Here is a 22,607-nt window from a genome sequence, read left to right as displayed (position 1 = left end):
TGAGACGTTTCAGAGTTCATGTTGGAAATATGAGGGACCTTCATGTCTTAGTACAAAATCTCCCAAAGCATCAATTATATTCATAATAATAATAAAAAGCTTTAATATACAGTTTAGTAATACTGCTTCAATTATAATGTGCAAGAAATAAAACGTTCCGAAAGCAGATTGTGCAGAGCAGCTGTGTGTGCGTGTGTGAGTGTTACTTAAAATAAGAGTTTAACATTTTTGGGAAATCCTCTTGCTTCTTGTGTCAGACTGAACAAATGAAAAAATGGAAACATACAAAAGTGATATTTTGGTTTTAAGATCAAATTTACATAAAGAACAAGTAAATCAAAAAGCTTTGGAGTTGACAATGTTTTTCTGTTTTTTTTTTACACACTTTTGATTGAACATCACAACAAGAGGATTTACCAGAAATGACAAACTATTCCTTTAAGGGATCGAAGAATAAAATCGGACTCCTGTGGACTCTCTGCAGCCCCCCGCCCCCCCCTCTGTGCAGCACCCATCTGTCTGTCAAGTCATCCAATGCATAAATAATTCTGCTCGCTGAGGTTGTGCCAGAAGCTCCCGGTTACACCAGCTCCCTGTGAGATCATTGGTCTCTCTCCTCCTGTAATGGCGCTCTGGTGGTTGTCCAGCCGGTAAGAAGTAAGTTTAAAGTACGCTTCAAACCAAGCGCTTGTCGGTTCCTCTCACACCGTCCGAGACGACTTCCTGTCACAGCTTTCCAGCAAGTTTTATAACTTTCCACTGCTCCACCCAGTTTTAGTGGACGACCGGACCAGTGTGTCACTTTCCATTGAGTCTAAACCTCTCGTGTGTAAACGTTGAAAACAGTTTAAAGCAGATACACTTTGACTCTCTGAGGTATGAAGTGAGGACTTCAGTGAATGTGCACAGGGCTTCGCTTGTTATCGCTGTGTAAACTGGTATTTGGTTGTGATCACTGCTAAAATCAAATCAGACAAATCTCCTCCTCTCTACATGTCGGTTTGGAGGCGTTTCTAAAAGTTTGCTTCTTCATCTTCATTTGAATGATTCGTCGCGTCTCGATGACATCAGACTTCAACTTCCAGTGTGACCAGTAAGAGCCGGGACTCGGAATCCACGTGTCGATAATGCCTGTCACATGATGACTCCACCTGCCAATCGGCTCCCATCAGCCACCGAGGTGATGATGAACAGTCACCCAGCTGTTCCCTGTCGACCGATCAGCCGGTGAGCTCCACAGGAAGTTCCCGGCTGCACAGCGCCTCCCACTGGCGGGCGAGTAGCGAGATCAGCCTCTCTCTGCTGTCGGCTCCCGGGACGAAGACGCACCACTGGACCTCGCCCTCGGCCCCCCCGCCTCCTCCGCCTCCTCTGGGCAGGGCTTCTTCCCCCCCTGCTGCAAAATGGTCCATGGTGAGGTGGCAGAGCAGGTCGGGACCGGGCAGGTCATCGAACACCAGGGTCAGGGCCTGAGGGTAGGTCTGGTAGCCCAGCAGGACGCGGTCCAGGTCCCGGATCCTTCGGGCCTCACGCAGCTGGTACCGCTCCCTGCAGGAGAACGTGATGAGGGAGAGGAGGATGAGGAAGAGGAGGATGAGGACAGACGGTCAATGAACATCACAATAAAGGGAAACAGCTTCGATCAATCGATCCAATTTTCTTCTTAATCACATTTTAAAAGAGATTTTTTAATGCATTAACAAAGACATTTATCTTCTCAAATGTTGTAAGGAAAAACAAACCAGGAGTGTGATTATTCAATCGGATATTTTTTAAGATTTAAACAAAAGGACAAAGCAAAACAATCAAAATGTCATAACGTGTCTATATGTAAAAAGTGCGTCTCAACAAAAAGGTCAAACCAAAAAGATTTAGCTCTGATCGGAGCTGCTAGTGAGTTCCTTGTAAATAATAAATATGCTCTGATTAATATTTATTTCTTTCTCTGCCACAGTCTGCAGTTCTTCCTCCCAGTGACTCAATGCTTCACCGCTCTGTTTTCAGGCTTCAGTGAATATTGATTTGAACTGTTTTTTTCCTGAGGGCTCTCGTCCCTGACTGAACTGTCTACACATCACACTCAGCCTCTCGTCTGCCAGCCAGTGTCTCCTCTTCTTCCTCTTTTCATCCAGCAGACACACGTGAGGAACCGTGCTTTTTTGGGGGTTTTCTTCCAGGGGAATCGTCTATTTTTAATGGATCTTACTGGTTTATGTGTTTGATGTGAGGCTGGAACCGGGTTCTGCTCTTCACCGACTCACTTGAGCTGTTTTCGTAGAATTGACTAAGGAGTTTACCCAGAGTTCCTTTCACACACGCACGACACAGCAGGAGGTTTTCTGCACAGACGCGTCCACAACAGCATCAAATCCTCTTTGCATTATTCAGGCGAGAGGTGGAGCAGCCGGCTGCAGCACAGACACAGGAAGTGACTCTGCTGCGTAGATCATGTGATCATGTTTACACCCTGTCACCATTAACTCTCTTGACATCACCATAGATGAAGACAAGTGGGATACCATTTGGTCTCTTGCTAAAAAGATTTCAATTTGCACTCGGGCTAGAGCAATACAAATTAAGATTTTACACAGATTACATATTTCCCCTCCCCGCAGGTCTTTCTTCAACCGCTCTCTCTCCCCTCTGTGTCTCAAGTGTAAAACTGATGTGGGAACTTTAACTCATTGTTTCTGGTCTTGCTATAAACTTCAAAGATATTGGGCTGAAGTTATAAGTGAAATAGAGAATATATATATATATATATATCATATTAATATAGGAATGGACCCCATATCCCTGATTCTAGGTCTCCCAAGTGACTGTTTGAAAACAGCAGTCAACAAAAGATTGTATAATATTTTAACATTTGCAGCTAGGAAAAATATTCTTGTGCAGTGAATTAGTGACAAGGTCCCTTTGGTCTGTGGTTGGCGCAAAATAATTTATGAATGACATTCGTGCACTGTGAGATTCATCGCCTATTGTATCATTCCATATGTTTATCCCTTATGTAAGAGCTGTCATGTTTGTTTTGTGTCTAGTTTTGTAGACACTGTTTGTTTGTTGAATAGAAACAAAAAACTGCAATAAAAACAATGAAAAAAAAAAAAAGCTCTCTTGACATCTTCTACGTGTGTGTTGCCGCTTTTTCACTGGGACGTTGTTTACTTTTTGTTTACTTCATTTTTGCAGAAAGTACAGAGGATCTGCGGAGTCCAGTGAATGTCTGAAAGCTGCTTTGGTTGAATACAAATATTTAAATGTGATTATATGGGGGAGGGGGCGGAGTTCACATGTGCTCACCTGGAGGGAGGTTCTTTAGCGAAGTCAGGCAGGGGATGGCTGATGTAGTCCTCGTCCAGTAGGAACACGTCGGTGCTGGTCAGGATCAGGGTCCTGGGCTGGAGAACGGGAGACGGGGCGGAGCCTGGAGTGGAGGAAGCCCCTGAAAGGGCGGAGCCTTGGCTGGGAAGACTGCTGGGAATCTGGACCTGTGGGAAAGGAACAACAGGAAGGAAAAGAGAGGAGATAGCGTCAGTGGTCCACTTAAATCTGCAGTAAATTATTTTTACCACTTGGGGGCAGTTAAAACAATCTGTGAACACACCAGTGAAATTATTAACAAACATTTAGCCCTTGACATATCTGGCATATGGAGGGTCTGAGTCTTCAGCAAGAAAATAACCCTCAACTAACTAGTATTAAACTACAGAGGAAGACAAATCCTTACCTGGAAAACCAGAAGATAGAGCAGGACATTAAAGGAGCGTGATGATGAAGGCGATGCACTGCCCAGAGTCTTCCTCTCCGCCACGATGAAGGTCAGGTCTCCCATCTCCTCCTCACTGGGGTAAATGAACTTCACCCGGCTGCTGTGGACCAGCTCGTAGTTCTGCATCTTACCTGCAGGAGGAGACCAATTTACAACAGTCATCAGCTTGATAAATCTGTGTACACATTCTATAATAAAGACAATAAATCAAAATTATTGAATCAAAGGGGACTGCTGGGTCTTTGTGGAGGTATGTTCTCTAATGAGAGACATTCTAGTTTGTCTCTAATCTGGTTTTCTCCCAAAAAGTTGCCTTTTTAAAAATACTTTCTCCCTCACTGAAGAAAATTACATAAATGTCTGGAAGTCAGATTTGTGCTAAACACAAATAACTTTTGCCCTTCAGCAGATCAATACTGGTGTCAAACTCTGCTGAACAATAAAATAAATGTCCTTTTAGTGTCTGGGACTTTCGGGTAGGAGGTTAAAAAAAAACACATTTAATCTATTCTCTGTACCCGGCCTGGCTACCTGTGTTTGTGCTGGTGAACTGGGAGTAGAAGTCCTGATCCGATGGCTCTGGAGGAGGAAGCTGCTGCTGCAGACTGAGAGCTGACATCAGCTCCTGAAGAAAGACGCCCGTCCCATAACTGTCTCTGCTGAGACAGCACACGATGTGATCAGCTGAACGACCTACAAGGAAAACATAGAGAGACAAGAGAGTGAATCATTTAACAGCAGTTCAATGTTCAAATTATAAGAGCTCTGCAGACACTGGGGGCAATGTGTGTGTTTGTCTGTGTGTGTGTGTGTGTGTGTGTATCCACTGACCTACAACTCTGAAGTACTGGTCGAACAGTCCCACATTGACAGACAGCAGCTCAGACAGTCTGATGGACAGACAGCAGCACAGACACACGTCTGGATCTCCAGAGTCTGTTATCTCCAACACTGACAGACACAGAGGGATGAAAAATACATTTAACAAAACTGAAAGTCGACATTTCAAACCCTCTTAGGCAACAACGTTCACTACACACCCGAATACGAACTTACGACCTTTCTGTGTTATGGGAATCTGACTGTGTTCATCCTACCTGAGTGATGGCCGAGGGTGGAGGCGGAGTCTTCCAACAGGAAGTAGATTGTGTCATTGGAGAGCAGCAGACAGCAAGTGAGCTCAGCCTCTGGAGACTTGTAGAGAACCACAGACAGCCACAAGACCTGTCTCACCTCCTCCGCCTCAGACTTACATAAGTAACACAAAGAAAAAGAAAACTTGAGGTGGAACATTTTAAATAACAACACAACAACATGACAACCATTTTAAGAGCTTGAAAAAGTTTAAAGGGATCAATGCAGTGGGAGACAAGACTTTCTTTTTGTCTTACTTTCTTTAACAGTAAAATTACTTTGGGTTTAAAAAACAATTAATCAAGAGACACACAAGGAGCAAAGGAACACAACTGCCTGGCTGTGTGTGTGTATGTGTGTGTGTGTGTGTGTCCTACCAGTGCTATATATTTGTGGAAGAAGGCCAGCAGCTGCTGTCCTCTGAGGCCGACCAGGAGCTTTAGTCCCGGGGACAGACCTGTGAGGAGGTGAGGGGACGGCTGGTTCTCCTCCAGCTGGAGATGAGAGGAGTCCCAGCTGAGGGGGAGGGAGGAGGGAGGGGCGGAACAATTACATTTTTCATCATTACACCGGTTGGGGAATTATCTGTTAGACTCATTGAATGATTATGTCACAATTTCATCAATTCTTCATCAATTCTTCATCAACGAGACCCCTGATGATATTAGTGCATAGAGTGTTGATCGAGGGTCAAACTGGGAAACCCTGTACAACCTTGATCAAAATACAACAGTGATATTAGCATGTTGCTCTACAGCTGCTTAACAGAAACAGTGTTTTAAATTCTACCTGCTGGAGTTGTGTGATTTCCTGCTACAACAGCACTGGTCTCTCGATCTGCATCGTTCTGGAGACACAAACATTTGTCAAACAAAGACGTCACACTGGGAGAAGAAACCAGAGGAGACACAACTAAATGACCCAGTGAGATGAGACCTGGTAGTTCCGAGTGTATAAGCAGGTAGTTGGTGTTCACCATGTGTGTGTTCTCCTTGGTGTGGACAGGTTTGGGCCAGGGCCAACAGTTTGAGCCCCTCCAGAGAGCCTCTCTGCTGGCTCAGCTCCCCCAAGAAGGAGCTCCTGTCCTGGGACAGAGGGAAGAGCAGCAGCAGCCTCTGGTTCCCCAGGAGCAGCTCCACGGTGTGACTCTTCCTGGACACAACAGGATGGACACGTGATTGACAAGCAGGGAAACTGAAGTACACAACAAAGGGATACTATAAGACTACAAAATTGCATAAATCCCTCAGCCGCAGTACCTCTGGTGGTGGTTTGGGCCGAGGCAGGAGGTGTAGCTGGTTCTGCCCCCGAACTGAGGAGCTCTCTCTCTGGGATGAAGCATCACTGAGTTGAGGGGCACACGGACTAGTCTGCACCAGGAGGAGGAAGAGGAGGAGAGGTCAGTGTTGCTCCTTTCTCTCTCTGCCAACTCTCTGAAGTCCATCTTCAGAACCCAGAGGTGTCGGTGGGTGAGGAAGAGGAGAGAAGGGAGGCTGGGTTCGTCTCTCTGGGATAGGAGGTCCCACAGGAGGGATTGCGTGTCGGTGGCAGAGTCGGAGGAGGACGAGGTGGGAAGGAGGTGGGCGGGGTAACCTCCCTGGGCTCCCTGACTCTCCTCTAGCTCCCAGGAGTTGAGCAGCGAACGGGGGAGGAGCTGAGGAGTATTTGGGGGCTCGGGGTCAGTGTTGGAATCAGCAGCCTGGAAAAACAAGTAGGTTTTGTTTTCACAATAAATATAAAATACATATTGACCCAATTACTGGGTGAACATTAGGGGTGGGAATTGGCAGAAATGTGACGATTCAATGGTATTGCGATATTTGGGCCACGATTCAATAGTATTGCGATACTGCAAGTATTGCGATTCGATTCTGGATATATTGCGATTCATGTCCCCCATATTATTCAAAGGCATTACAAAAAAAATGAGGAAAATAAGGCTGCTCAACTCACTTCAAATGTCACATTTAATTCTGTGAACAACATTGTCTTCTACACATTAACTGAACTGCAAAAACTGTGTTTGAACATTCAGGACACAGGACCTTTGTAATTCTTTTCTGAATAGGAGACCTCTCACATGAACACTGAGCTCAATCATATAAATAAGAGTAACCTAGAGCTTCAATCAAATTGAAACCTGCAAGGTCATGACCCAAAATGTTAAATTAATTTGGGAATATTGGCATTTTTGTTCAGAAAGAGGAGTTGGTCAACATGCTCAGATGTTAAAGTTCCTCTGGACCGTTACTATAGCTCCTGCAGTGGAGAACATCCTTTCTGCATACACACTAGGTATCTTTTAAACTCTGAAACTCTCCTCGTCATGCTTTGCCAGCCAGGGGCTGTTACATATATAATTGTAAATATATATATATAAAAAAAAAAAAAATACTTTGTGCTACAGTATCGATATAATCGCGGGCGCAAAATATCGCGATACTGAACAGAATCGATTTTTTCCCCCACCACTAGTGAACAGGTGCAGTGAGTGGGATCTCATCCTGATCTCTGACCTGCATCAGCGCCATCAGCTCGGTCCTGGTCTGCCGGAGCTCCTCAGCCTCGGAGAAAACGTACCAGCGAGTCGGACCGGCCCGGAGCCCCAAGGCCAGGCAGCAGTCAGGGAGCTCGCCTCGGGAGGAGAGCAGGAGCTGGGAGTACGGCAGCAGGAAGTCCACCTGCAGGCTCGACAGCACCTCCTTCACAGGCGGATTCTGCTCCAGGTCTGAGGAGAAGAGGAGGAGAAATCATTTATAACCTCTCAGTTCTGGTTTTCTGCACGAATTTGTTACAAAATGTGATTTGATCTTTCTTTAAATCCCATCAGCAGATTCTTCTTATGAACAGCAGACGAATATAAAAAAGGGGGCACAGCCTTCATGTTTGTTGATGCTGACTGTGTGTTTACCTGCGTCCTGATTGGTCCACGAGAAACTATTTGATAGGTGCAGTATTCCCAACAGTCGGTCTGTGAGCACCAGGCACGCCTCCCTCTGCTCCACCTCCTCCTCTACCTGAAGGCAGTAGCACCACAGAACCCTAGTGATGTGCATCTCCTCCTGCTCCTCTGCACACAGCTCCCCCGGGGGGCCGCCGGGCTCCTCTGCAGAAGGAACAGTGAGCGACATAGAGGAGGAGCAGATCAACTCCTCCACAGAGTCATCCAGACCCATCTCAAAGTATCCGTCCCCGGAGCCGGGACTGGAACAATGAGAATAAAAAAGGAAGGAATCAGGAGTCATTATTTTGTTCTTAAAATAATTAATGTCCTTCTGGTTTAAGAATATTTATCCATATACCCGGTACAAACTTCTGAAAATCCAAGATTCTGGTTGAATTACCTGGAACTGCCCACATCTGTGCTCTCCTCATGGGACTGAACCTCTCTGCATTCAGACCTCGTCACATCCTTCCTCTCCTCCTGCTCATTTCTCTTCTTCTTCTCCTCCTTCAGGGTGGCACTGAGACACTGAGAGAGGTGAGTAGTGAAGTCTTTGTTGGAGGAGAGGGAGAGCAAGTGAGAAGGAAGCAGAGGACACCAGGTGGCGCTGCACGTCGCACAACTGATTTCAGCTGGTCGGGAGGAGGAAGAGGAGCAGAGGCAGCTGGAGCACAGAGAGAAGGAAACATGGATTAATACAAAACTATGTGTTGTGTCCTGAATACAGAAGATACACCTACTGCTGTTCTACACTAGAGGGCAGCCGCGTCTCCTGTTGGACACATAGTGAACTACATGTGCCTCCATCTTGAATCTGAAGTGTATTTGATCAGTGTTTACTAAGACACATCCATGCAGATCTGAATAAATACATATATTCAGTTTAATTTGACTCAACGCACAAACATCAACCAAAAGGGCTTTAAACAAAAGTGTTTGCATTTAGAATTGTTTAGAAACTTCTATTATGGAGAAAATATGTTATTTGATACTGACCAGACAGAACTAGCAGTAGCAGCAGCAGCAGCAGCAGCGGTGGTAGTAGTAGTAGTAGTACTGGTAGTACTGGTAGTGGAAGTAATACTTGACGGAGCGACACAGTTTGTGTGTTCAGTCAGACAGACAGCCGGTTGTTGTCTCTGCAGGCAAACACATTAGGCAACATTAGAACCTTGTTGACATTTAACACAAACATAAAATCAAATTCTACCTGCAACTATAAACATCAAGTGCAGTGTCGTCCTTTAGCTGCACTTAAACATTAAAACACTAAATCATGGAGAATGTCTTTTTAATATCTTGAAATATTTGTATTCTATTTGTTTTATTCAACTTTAAGTCTGTCAAGTGAAATGATCTCTCTCACTTGGACATGCTCCAGATACTTTACTAGGGGTCTGGCAGGGAAATGTCCACAGCAACTGACTCTTGTGTTCTCGCCCGCAGCCCCTTCAGAGCTCAGTGAATATCTGAGAGCAGCTCAACTCACTTACAGTGACCTGGGTGGGTTCATCAGACGGGATGTGTGTGTTGGGGTGAAAGCTTTCAGGGGGGGGTGCAGCGTCCACAGGAGGGAGAACACTGGGGGAAACTGCAGCTTCTTCTCTTATCGTCACTTCTGAAACAGGAAACCAAACTGTGGTTAAATAACTGTGATGATCTGCAGAAAGTTGAGGGGTGTGACTTTGCTCGGGGCTCATGTCAGTATCCTTGCAATGATTTGGACATTTTTGCCAAATCTTATGAATCACAGTCACGTAGGTAGTTAGTAGAGGTTAGTAGTGAGCATTAGCAGATTGTCACGTGACCTGTAGTGAAACATTAGTGAGAATCAGAAGTTGATTCATTATTTTGAAGTCCCACAGCTGTTTGTAAAATCCACCACTCAATCTGTTCCCTGATGGACAAACCATGTGATAGAGACACAGTTTCTATATAATAATTAAATATCATATTTCTGTACTTGCCCATAATAAAAATAATAACAGACTTGTAGATGCACCCCCCTCCCTCAGACCTGCACAGCCTGATACATACATGATTACCTTGGCTGGGGCAGGCAACCTGCTGGGCCGGACAGGAAGAGGCGGCAGTGGAAGAGGAAGAGGAGGAAGAGGAGGTGACAGCAGGAGGAGCGAGAGCAGAGGAGCAGCAGGAAGAGGAGGAGGAGGAGGAGGAGGAGGGGGGATAGGAGGAGGAGAGGTAAGGAGGTGCAGCAGCAGACAGCCTGGTCTCCTCACTGATCTGACGAGAGGACAGAGAGGAGGAAGCCTTCAGAGAGCTGTGTCACCTGCATCATCAACCTGATCACCTCCTAAAACCTGCAACTCCATCAGCTGCAGAGCAACAGGCTGCCACACTTTATAAAGACCTGCTTCAGTAGTACATGTACAAGTATGAGGTTCTGTCGAAATATGTAAACCAAACTGAAGTTCAAGAGCTAAATCTCTGTGCTGAAAGTGATTGTTCTGTTGTAAATCATTGAAAACATTTGTGATCAGTGTTATTTCCTGCTGAGCAACCTCGTAAAACTTCAGGAAATAATAAAAACAGCCAAGTACGACAAAGAGGGCCCAATCTTCAAAATAAAAGCATTTGCTGGTTAAAAGTTGGTGAAATTAACACTTTTCAGTTTGGTCAATGGCCCGTCCACCAACATAGAAGAGGTGGTGCTTTCATTTAATGTCAACTCTGCAGCTGATGTGAAAATATAAAAAGATCTGATCATTGGTCTGCAGCTGTTCTGACCCCAACACACACAGATAGCTGATGAATACAAGCTGCTGGGGTGACTGGTGTGATACATGTTCAGGTTTCATAGATATGTGAGTGACTAACATGTCAGAATCACTAGGAGCCAGATCTACTGATCTCTGATTGGTCCAGGATCAGGTTAGAATCATAAAACCACCACAGCCGGGTTAATCAATCTGAAAACTATGATGATAGAATGTGACACAGTTTCAAGAATGTGAATTCAAATGTCACAGTCAAAGCAGTGCACAACAGGAAGGAATTTCCTCTGATAGTGTGAGTGATTAAACTAAATATTCAGTGCTGAGAGGTGAGATCATCTTAGCTCTGCTCTTTCACAGTCTCTAAGACAGTCAGGTTTTCTTTATTGATCTACACTGAATACATGAATTTAAATGAATCACTTCCTTAAACATTTAAGATTTCTAAATCCTTGAATAATATGTGTGACAATATAACTGACCATATTGACCATATTTCCATGTAAACAGATGTTGAAGATCTACTGGCGCCTGCTCTTTCTTTTTAAGAGACCTTTTTACAATAAATATACAAATATAGTTACACTTACAAATGCAAAAAAGGAGCACAGACAAAATCGGAGACTTCTGAAAATTCTAAAATGGTTTCACTTCAGTGTGACCGAGTGTACCTTCTTGTCGCTGCTGCTCATCCTGTCTTTGACTTCTTTGGCTTTCTGAATGGCTTTCAACACTTCCACTGTGTCCAGCTCCTTCTCTGTCGTCACGTTACTGTCCAGACAAACCTGACGCAAAGTCACAGGGTGAATGAATGGATAACAGTTTCACTTATTTGGTGATAGTGGTGATATTATATATATACTGTATATATAACAGGAGCAACCCTATCACTGTCATATTAGAAATACACGTAACGGTAACAGTACGGAGAGAAAATATGTTAAGGTTGCCTATATAGTAGTTCTACAGGTGTAACATGGACAAGTGGGGTAGTTGTAGTGGTGTATGTCTGCTGTAGTAATAGTAGTATTAATAATATTGGTACAGTAGTAATATGAACAGTGTGTTGATGGTGTTCATGTACCTCTGCTGTAGTAGTAGTATTAATAATATTGGTACAGTAGTAATATGAACAGTGTGTTGATGGTGTTCATGTACCTCTGCTGCTCTGTCTCCAAACTGGGCCAGGACTTTGGTTCTGTAGTCTGGGATGATGCACATGGGATTACTGGACAGGTTCAGTTTCTCCAGACAGGGCAGAGAGCAGATGTTCCTAATCTCCTCCAACTGAAAACATTCAAACATTAACGTATCACTGACTTAGTTATTAAATTCAGCATTCAGGAGACTATAGTAGAGCAATGACAGAAAATGTATCAAAAAGATGGTATGATAAATTAGATACTTGTTTGTTTATAATAGTACATTTAATACCATGTTTTCTTTCAGTTCCTGTAATTATAAGAATGCACAAAATTGACAATAACACATTAAAAAAACACCAGGACATCCTCAGTGTGGTTACCTGGGCGAGCTGGTTGTGGCTGAGGTCCAGGTTGACCAGAGAGTAGAGCTTGGTGAGGCCGGTGAGCCGCTCCAGTTGGTTTCCAGCCAGGCTGAGGGTCTTTATGTTGCCCAGACGGGTGTGAGCAGCCTCAAGGACCCGCAGGCTGTTATAGGACAGATCCACGTGGACCAGGTTGTACAGGTGCTGCAAACACAAACCCACTAGTTCTGTACTGTCCTTTTTAGAACAAAAAACACATGAGGTTCTTTTGTTTTATAGCACCATAAACTCAAAACACGACATTTGAATCTGGACTGATTGGGGGAGACAATCAACTGACACTTAAGAGACTAAACAATTTCTTTAATTTATTTAGAAAATACTATAATATTCTCATTTCAGAACTAGAGATGTTACTGAAGGTCTCTACTGAGCTCACGTGTTCACATACCTGGAGATTTTCCACTGAGGTCAGCTGGTTATGACTCAGATCCAGAAACTCCACCTCTCGAATCAGTTTCTACAGCAGAGAAAAATGCAGTGTCAGCACAAAGAAACTGAAAAATGGAGGGTAAAGGATTATTTACACATCCAGAGGTTTGAGCTTGTTGTCATGACACAGGACAGTGTGCTCTGACCTCCAGATATAACATCTCTCTGACCAATCGGTGTTGACAGGTGTTGTATCTTTAATCAAACACAAGCAAATGTAAAATCATCTTGAACCGCAGGACGCCGACTGATCAGCTGTCACAACTTCTTCTAATTTAAAGTTACTTGAGCTCATGTTTTATATTTATCTAAAAAACTCAAAATTTGTTTAACAAGTTCAGTTGTGCTTGTGTTTCTCACCACTGAGCTATCGATGGTGCTGATGCTGTTGTGGCTCATGTCCAGGGTGGTCAGGTTTTTCCACACAGGGATAACAGCAGTGACGGGACAACCAGACTCCGCCCCCTCTGGCTCCCACTGTGAGAACTCACTCGCCTCCGGGACCAGGATCGACTGTGGGACATCATAAAGATCATAAACACATGTACATCAGTAGACAACACACTTTAAACTGCACAAAATTGCAGCACTATTTAAACTCAGCTTTACCGTCATTGTCTCCGAGCAGTGGTGGATGCTCATGGTCACCAGACTCGACCTCAGAGAAGATAAACCTTGAATCTGCTGCGAGCTGCACTGACTGATCTGAAGTCAGACACAGACACACGTTAGGATGTTCTTCACATCTTGGCAGAATTCAAGTTAATTTTTGAACCGCAATCTACTGTCCTAGTGGAAGGCAGAGAAACATCTTATATCAGTCACAGACTCATTCAACCCCGCTGCTCTAAGGAACGATACAGGAAATTGTTCCTCCCAACTGCAATAAGACTGTTCAACTCATCCACCTCTGTCAGAGCCACCATCACAGAACTGCACTAAACCTGTCTCCTGCACTGTGTACCCTGTACAACCGCTCCTTATACACTTACTTCACATCATATGTGATATGTGTGCATATAAACCATATTGATATTATATATCATTTTATACAATAATATTGTCTTTTGCACACTCTGTCTACATATTCTTAGACTCATAGTATATTATATTACCTATTGTATAGTCAAATACTTATATTCATATTCATACTTCTACTATATATCATATCATACTCTCTGTATATTCTTGTTTACATAAGTCTATATACACATATTTATTTATGTGTACATGTTATAATTACTATTATTATATCACCATTACTATTATTATTATATATACTGTTGCTGCCATTATTACCATATACTGCTTTTATATTGGTATAATTACTATCATATATAAATATATATTATGTTATATTATATACTATATATACTGTACTATTCTTATATACTGTCTAACAATACCATTACCATCATATCATCAGTACTTTTACCATCATCTTGCCAATGCACCTTATCTACCTATTTTATTGTATTTTTATCTTGTGCTTCTGTTTTTTTATTCTTTCTACCTTTTATTTTTAATTTTATTCTATTGTATTGTATTGTATTTTATTGTATTCAAATATACCGGCTGCTATGACAACTTAATTTCCCTTCGGGGATGAATAAAGTACTCTATCTATCTATCTATCTATCTATCTATCTATCTATCTATCTATCTATCTATCTATCTATCTATCTATCTATCTATCTATCTATCTATCTATCTATCTATCTATCTATCTATCTATCTATCTATCTATCTATCTATCTATCTATCTATCTATCTATCTATCTATCTATCTATCTATCTATCATATGCAACAACTAAACAGCATTGTACTTTAATAAAATATTAACAATTGGTTTAACCCACTGGTATTTCTCGTGGCAGCTAGTGAAGGTAACAACATTGTATTGTTTAACTGCTAAGTTGTACAGATCAAACATGAGGTTTGTTGAGGCAGAAAACCTGCATGTGTACAGTGTAGAGGACGAACAGACAGTTACCTCAATCTGCAGCAAAGATTTGAAAACAGACAGGTCGAAGGGGAGACTGTTCTCCTGGATGTTACTGGTTCCAACTGGACCACTGGTACCAGAGATCTGACCAACAGAGACAAAACCAGTGAGAACATTCACCACCGCTGCTGCTAAACGGGAAACAAACAGTAGAGTGTACGATTTGGATGTGAATGAAACAAAGAGATGTGTGACCTTGAGGTATCGCAGCCTGCACGTGAAGTCCAGGATGTGTCCCAGGTCGGTTTTGGCGTCTCCATTGCAGCAGGTTGGTTTGGCCAGACGCAGCTGCTGAGTGACGGAGTAAAGCTGCAGAGGATGGAGAGAAAACACCTCGCCGGCCTGCAGCAGCTGCTCACCTGCAGAAACACACACAAACACACAGAGATGTTACACTCACTGGGCAACATTTCATCTGAACAACTGACATTTTTGTCAGGAAGTCAGATGTGTTGACTACACCTGCAATGTTTTGTATACCTTGTTAAGTTAAACGTGTGTAAAGGCCACCAAAGGTATAACAATCTAGCAATTATTTTGAGGAAAGTTGAAAGATGCATCCGAGACTTGTTCAGCTACAACAACCAAGCTGTTAAAACTGCTATTTAAATATTTAAAAAAAGGTCTAATGATTTAAAATGTATTTAACATAGTGAATAAAATCTGGTATGTTAAGTCACCTCAGTTTTGATTTCTGGAAGACATGCAGCCTTTTTACTAAAGTCCACTTCATATACACCCAAAGTATATCATTTTATATGTATTGTCCCTGATGAATAAAGTAAAGTAGAGTCATAGTGTGAGGGCATCTAGGATCACTGCACTTTATATCTTTACTCAACAACAGTGTGTAACAGTTGTCAGTAAGAGCCTCGGCCTTTGGGAGGCGTCACCAATGCGCTGAGGTGATTTCATTAACAGTTCTGGAAATTCTAGATGAGAGAAAATGGGCCACAGGAGGCGAACCTTTATTGAAGAGCTCCTCAGCCAATGCTGCTGTGATGCCGTTGATTTCCTGAAAGAGACAAACAGCCTGTTAAAACCTGGATTCAATTAAAACAAAAACAAAATTCAAGTTTGTTGTTGAATCATCTTTTCTCTGCAGCTCAACAGAGAGTCAACCATAGTTAATATTTTACTGATGTTGCCTTTCATGATTATGTTTTTCCAAGAGTTCACATGATATTTTAGATAACGTGATGACATCCTTAAACCACATTTAAAAACATCTGCAGTGGCCTGAATCCCCCTTCAGACATTGAACAACACTTCAACGATTTCCTTCAAAACCATGTTATGATTAAATAGAGTTAAAGCATTGAGGCATGTGAATAATAACCACCACAACGTTTCTCTGATTATTTGGACTATAAACGTCTGGGATTATCACGTGTTGATCATCTCACATCATATGAGAAGGTTTTTCCTATTGGCTGTTTACGCTGCAGCTTCTGTGAACTCAGACAACACACTGCTCTGTTGTTCTGTCTTCATCATATGATCAGTCACTGACATCACACAGCCTCAATCTACAGCAGATCCGGAGCAGAGATTCTCAGCCTGGAAAGAAAATCTGAATTTACTACTAAATATAAACCTGTTTGAAGTGTTCTCTCACTTCTATTATATCCTTTAAACACACCAGACAGTTTCCTGCTACTGTGGACAGGACCATCATGCTGCACTTCATAGAAGAATCTGAGTTCAGGCTCAACTGAGGTTAATTCAAGAGAATATTACTTTTTACCTGGTTTTCACTGTATCTTACCATCAGATTAGACATTTATTTAGAAATTAGAGTTCACTTAAATAACTCAGGTTCTCCCTTTTCCAATTATAAAAAAAAAGTGTTGTATTATCTATTAAATGTCAGCAAATGTGTTCAGTTTACAAAAAAAAAAGGAAAATCATCAGATTGAGGAAGCTTTGACAAGTGAATGGTTGTTATTTTCGGTTCATTAAGGCAAAGACCTACTGAAGGACTTTCAATTCCACCAAAGTAGGAGACTCACATGAGACAGTTTCTAAAGAAAAGACTGTTGTGTCAACAGTTTGAGAAAAACACCCTTTCCTGTTTCAACATGACATTGTGTCCATGCACAAATCCAGGTCCATTAAAAAAGGGTTTTTCCCAGTTTGGTTTGACTGGGATGAACCAGAACAAAGACTGTGAGCCAGAACTTATCACACAACATCTGTGTTGGACCACATTTATTATCATGTAGCTGCATGGGAGACTAATCCTAATTTAAAGTGTCCATATACCTTTGGCCTTGTTGTTTACTTGCTGGCTTCAGTTTCTGAGCAGTACTCTAACACATGCCATTATGACTGAGACACAAACAGGCTGAGTTCAGGTTGCAGTACAATGTTCAGAAGATTGTGATAATAATAAACTCACATAAAGGTGAAAGTGAAGGAAGGAGGCGAGCGGAGTGGGCGTGGCCTGTGGGAACTGCTGCAGCAGCGTCTGCAGGTAGAGCTCCAGCTCCTTCTGACGCCGCTCCACCAGACTCTTTGAGTTCTTTCCCAGAATCTTCTTGGGAGGAAGCAGCCGTCGGTCGACCTTCTTCTCTGCCGCCAGCTGGAAGGAAACACAGATATAGATTAAACCAACATTTACTTTCATCGTAATGTAATAATCATTTAGCTAATAACTATTGGACTGTTGGTCGGTAGATTCTGGGGAATTGGGAATTATCTTATTTTTTGGGTAATCAAATAAATGGCAAGATTTATTGAAATTAAAAATAACCATTCATTTTAAATCTAGTCTGTTTTTTTTGCGCCTCATTTCTGGGAAGTTTAATCCCAAAGTCTGAACCACCTACTTCCTGTTTCCTTTTTTGAACTCAGACGTTTATGCTTTAGTAAATTAAACACAACTCAAAACTATTTCACGTCATTATTAACACATTGTTCTGATGGCAGATTTATAATCAGAATATTGAAAGTAAAAAGTCAGCCATTATTCTACTAGGTTTTGAAATTCAATTATTTGTATTGGCCATAAACTTCTATTTTGTGGTTGTCTACTTTTCTAATACCTTAAAGACATTGGATTCAGTGTTTTGTCTTCTTACTCAAACTGAAATCAAGAAGAACACACAATTTGGTGAAAATGCTGAAGTTGAGTCTCTTACTTTCTCGTGCAGGTCGTGGAAGTCACTGTAGCGATGCTTCACCGTCCATCTGTGCTCTCCATCCATCACCTCAATGATGTAAACCTGAAACACCAAACAGCAAAAGATCAAGAAACACCAAAGACCGTCTTTGATCAAACATGAAAGTTATATATATATATATATCACCATATATACTCTTGTTGTGCAAACATACGTTTTAAAGGAAAGAGGAATAGGAGGAAGATTAAATAGTTGGATATCTTCTGAGATCAGTCAGTGTTTGAATTTATTGATTGTCTCGCAGCTATTTCCTCACTCATCACAGAAATCATTAATTCATACACTTGCTATATTTAATAAATGTTTAATACATTATCTTTACTTAATTTACTTACTTATCCTACTTCTATGTTATTTAGTCAGGCTCTGGTCTCCCTGCATTTACTCCTCATATATATTTTTATACTTCACTTGATTTTTTACCATAACTTTAGAGCAACAACTTAGCACAGTTACTTTCTGTGGGATCAATAAAGCTCTATCTTGTTTTAATTATCTTACAAAAATCTTGTTTGCTCATAAGAGAGGGTTGATTATCTCATGTCAACTCCTGTCATCAATAACCTATTCATGGAAGTCTTGACTTTTCCAAATAAGAATGTGATTTAATTTTTTAATAATTTCAAATCCAACTGTTTTATTTTCCTGGTACAACAACACTCTCTCTTAACTTGTGATCAGAAACACTATGGAAGTCTAAAGCACAACTTTGTACAGCTTCGGTTATTTCTCTTTAATTCTGTATTTATATTTGGCTTGAATGCTCTTCCTCGGGTAACTTGTGTCTTCTGATCACATTGTACTTATTAAATACAGAAATATAAATATTAGTATTACCACAGTACTTGTTCACAGTGACAGCTTGTAGTAGCTCTGGTGGTTTTACTTTCATCTCACTGCCTTGTCCTCATTATCTCTCTATCTTTGTATCTGTGGGACTTTGGACTCTCGCTCCTGTTGAACAATCGTGTGATTTTCATAAAACCACAAAGTGTAAACCTTCCAGAACACAACACGTCACCGTGAACACGATACAAATCCTCCCTGACAAAGACGAAGTGTGAGAGGACACGAAGGGAACACTCTGTCACAGTTAGCATTAGCACTAGCAGCTAGCTGTTAGCTTGTCTGTTTCCTGTAAACCACCCACCTCCGAGAGGATAAAGACACAAAGTCCACCATGCAAATAAACAACTAACAACTCAACAATGTGTATGGGTGTGTGTGTGGATGTGTTATCACGTCTCTGGCGTTAGCTTAGCTCCCGGTCACTGTGACACAGCCGAGGCTAGGCTAGCTCCAAGCTAGGCTAGGTGACGTGCGGGCGGGACGCGGCTTACAGTGTAGTTGTCCACCGGCTCCGAGCCGAGGACACACACTTGTCTCTGCGGCAGCTCCTGGGGGAAAGACCCGGGCTCCATCCCGGGACCGAGGGGGACCGACAGGGACCGAGAGGGACCGACAGGGACCCGGTCCGCAGCAGAAACACCCGGGGACACGTCCTGGTCTAACGGGTTCGGAGGATGAGCAGCGTCGTCCCTCCGCTAGCCGCCGCCTCCCGACGCCATGTTTGTTGTGATGCTGACCGGAGCAGCTGATTTAAATTTAAAAACAACTTTATTTACAATGACAATCTCGATCAACGCAATTTTATTTATCATTCTCTATAAAATATGTTTTCTTTTCATCTTTTATGGCTCATAAGAACATAAAGAGTCAAATTAATCTCGTTTCATATTTAATAATTTCCTAATAAATCAGAAATATAGAATAAAACGACTTCTTTGTTGTTATTATCAAGCAAAACATATCACCTAAGTTCATCATACGTATCATAAATGGAACTGAACTCATTGGTGATATGTCTACCATATCTATGATATGGACACAAATATTATCAAGATATAATTTCCACATGACTCAATATCAATAATTATCACAATGTCACAGTATTATTATTTATTTACAGACTAATCCTTAGCTGCTGAGGGAAGGTTGTGGCTCTAAACTCTTCTTTATGAGCAGAGAACGACAAACATTTGAGGAAATTTTAAGAATATGAGATCAATAACAAGCTTCATCGAGGTTTAGACTTTCCTAGAATACTGAGTATTCTAAGAAAAGACCATGTTTTTTGTTTTTTTTCATCTTTTACTCTTTATTCGAACATATAGAGTCAAATTAATCTGGTTTCATATTTAATAATTTCCTTATAAAACTGATATAGAATAAAAAGACTTCTTGTTGTTATTATCAAGCAAAACATATCACCTAAGTTCATCATACGTATCATAAGTGGAACTGAACTCATTGGTGATATGTCTACATGTTGTTGTTTTTTTAGGCATGAATCTGGATGATATGGACACAAATATTATCAAGATATAATTTCCACATGAGTCAATATCAATAATTATCACAATGTCACAGTATTATTATTTATTTACAGACTAATCCTTTTCTGCTGAGGGAAGGTTGTGGCTCTAAACTCTTCTTTATGAGCAGAGAACGACAAACATTTGAGGAAATTTTAAGAATATGAGATCAATAACAAGCTTCATCGAGGTTTAGACTTTCCTAGAATACTGAGTATTCTAAGAAAAGACCATGTTTTATTTTTTTTCATCTTTTACTCTTTATTCGAACATAGATAGTCAAATTAATCTGGTTTCATATTTAATAATTTCCTTATAAAACTGATATAGAATAAAAAGACTTCTTGTTGTTATTATCAAGCAAATATCACCTAAGTTCATCATACGTATCATAAGTGGAACTGAATTCATTGGTGATATGTCTACATGTTGTTTTTTTAGGCATGAATCTGGATGATATGGACACAAATATTATCAAGATATAATTTCCACATGAGTCAATATCAATAATTATCACAATGTCACAGTATTATTATTTATTTACAGACTAATCCTTAGCTGCTGATTGAAGGTTGTGGCTCTAAACTCTTCTTAATGAGTAGTGAACGACAAACATTTGAGGAAATTTTACGAATATCAGATCAATAACAAGTTTCATCGAGGTTTCGATTTTCTAACAACACTGAGTATTGTTAGAAAAGATCATGTTTCACCATTGCTCAGTATTTATGTCATGTTCTGGAGGGGGGGGGGGGTGGACTGAGCAAACAATGCTATCTCCATTAAGAATATTGTTTGAAAGAGACCAAATTGACGAGGAATTCCATTATGATAGATAGATAGAGTACTTTATTCATCCCCGAAGGGAAATTAAGTTGTCATAGCAGCCGGTATATTTGAATACAATAAAATACAATACAATAGAATAGAATAAAATAAAAAATATTGAGGTAGAAAGAATAAAAAAACAGAAGCACAAGATAAAATACAATAAAATAGGTAGATAAGGTGCATTGGCAAGATGATGGTAAAAGTACTGATGATATGATGGTAATGGTACTGTTAGACAGTATATAAGAATAGTACAGTGTATATATAGTATATAATATTACATAATATATATTTATATATGATAGTAATTATACCAATATAAAAGCAGTATATGGTAATAATGGCAGCAACAGTATATATAATAATAATAGTAATGGTGATATAATAATAGTAATTATAACATGTACACATGTATAAATATGTGTATATAGACTTATGTAAACAAGAATATACAGAGAGTATGATATGATATATAGTAGAGGTATGAATATGAATATAAGTATTTTACTATACAATAGGTAATACAATATACTATGAGTCTAAGAATATGTAGACAGAGTGTGCAAAAGACAATATTATTGTATAAAATGATATATAATATCAATATGGTTTATATTAACACATATCACATATGATGTGAAGTAAGTGTATAAGGAGCGGAGTGTTGTACAGGGTACACCTACACCTATTATTACAGTTGTTGTACAACTGTAATAATAATAGTAATAACAAAAGTACTAATAAGGAAAATGCAACACTTAGGTGTAATGATAATAATTCTTAAGCTTAAGGAAATATAAAACATATAGAAAAATTTAATAAACATTATATACATTATAAACAACATGACAGGGAATGGTTTGCACATGAACCAAAAAGTATGTATGATGTGTTTAATGAGTGGGTTTATTTCTTCTTATATATATATATCTTAAAATAAATATATTTTTCTATTTCTTTTTTATTTCATTCTACTTTAACATTCAGATATTTATTGACGTCACCGTGTTAAGGGAATTAAGAACCTCATTGCATTGATAACTTTGTTGTTTCTAACAACAAAGCCTGTGATTTGGATTTTGACCACAGGGTGGCGCTGCACGCAAAGCCAGCGGATCAACAGCGCTGTGTAATATATGCTGACGGCAACAGGAATGTAACTGAACCAAATGTCTGATGCACCAACAGTTGTTGACATTTTTTTTTTTTTTTTTTGCAAGCCTCATAAAATGTGGATGAACCAGAAGCGTCGAGCGTCCGGTTTGTTTCGTCTGGGCCACAAATATTTTTCATTTGAATCCATCCTGCATTTATGAAGATTTACTCAGTCATACATGTTGGAGCTACTGACAGACACTGACACCTCCAGAGCCAAGATGGTGGAAACGAGGAGTTGGAGACTGTAGTTCTTCTGTTTGCTTTGTGGAGACTTGATTCCTTCCCGACTACAGTTTGATTTTATTGTTATTCATATTCAAATGGGCTGGTTGTAGTGTTTGTAAATGACATAATAACGGAAGTAAAGTTGCTGCTGGTTGTTTCTAAACAGTGGGTCTGTTGTCAGAGGAGGGGGGGGGCAGCAGCTGTGGATCAGATTTCAGCTGCTAAAACTGAGGCGGAGTGAAC

General features: G+C 40.7%; 1 protein-coding gene across 1 annotated transcript; it reads right to left on the bottom strand.

The window, feature by feature from the left end:
- Window positions 1-501: 501 nt before the first annotated feature.
- nisch (nischarin) lies at window positions 502-19,333 on the bottom strand. The gene is made up of 28 exons (XM_061070468.1): window positions 19,116-19,333; window positions 17,734-17,817; window positions 16,992-17,174; window positions 15,557-15,605; window positions 14,786-14,949; window positions 14,579-14,674; window positions 13,194-13,289; window positions 12,945-13,097; window positions 12,544-12,612; window positions 12,111-12,296; window positions 11,744-11,872; window positions 11,257-11,370; window positions 9,896-10,094; window positions 9,344-9,468; window positions 8,847-8,989; window positions 8,251-8,514; window positions 7,818-8,110; window positions 7,423-7,634; window positions 6,166-6,605; window positions 5,883-6,058; window positions 5,696-5,753; window positions 5,284-5,422; window positions 4,870-5,020; window positions 4,604-4,723; window positions 4,304-4,465; window positions 3,731-3,903; window positions 3,304-3,491; window positions 502-1,548 (listed from the first exon to the last, which is right to left on the bottom strand). Exons 1-28 carry the CDS (start codon window positions 19,194-19,196, stop codon window positions 1,221-1,223), a joined length of 4,575 nt encoding a protein of 1,524 aa, XP_060926451.1. The 5' UTR covers window positions 19,197-19,333; the 3' UTR covers window positions 502-1,220.
- Between the last annotated feature and the right edge of the window lie 3,274 nt (window positions 19,334-22,607).

The sequence above is a fragment of the Limanda limanda genome, chromosome 4, assembly GCF_963576545.1.
Source record: "Limanda limanda chromosome 4, fLimLim1.1, whole genome shotgun sequence".
In the NCBI taxonomy this organism is placed as follows: Eukaryota; Metazoa; Chordata; class Actinopteri; order Pleuronectiformes; family Pleuronectidae; genus Limanda; species Limanda limanda.
The sequence above is the reverse complement of the archived record's forward strand: the minus strand, read 5'-3'. Positions and strand labels throughout refer to the sequence as shown.

Excerpts from the sequence above, each read along its gene's own strand:
- nisch (XM_061070468.1), bottom strand. The coding sequence starts at position 19,196 with ATGGAGCCCGGGTCTTTCCCCCAGGAGCTGCCGCAGAGACAAGTGTGT. Across the intron at positions 14,950-15,556 it reads TGAGGAGCTCTTCAATAAAG|GTGAGCAGCTGCTGCAGGCC; the intron begins GTTCGCCTCCTG and ends GTGTTTCTGCAG. Across the intron at positions 3,492-3,730 it reads TCTATCTTCTGGTTTTCCAG|GTCCAGATTCCCAGCAGTCT; the intron begins GTAAGGATTTGT and ends CCTTTCCCACAG.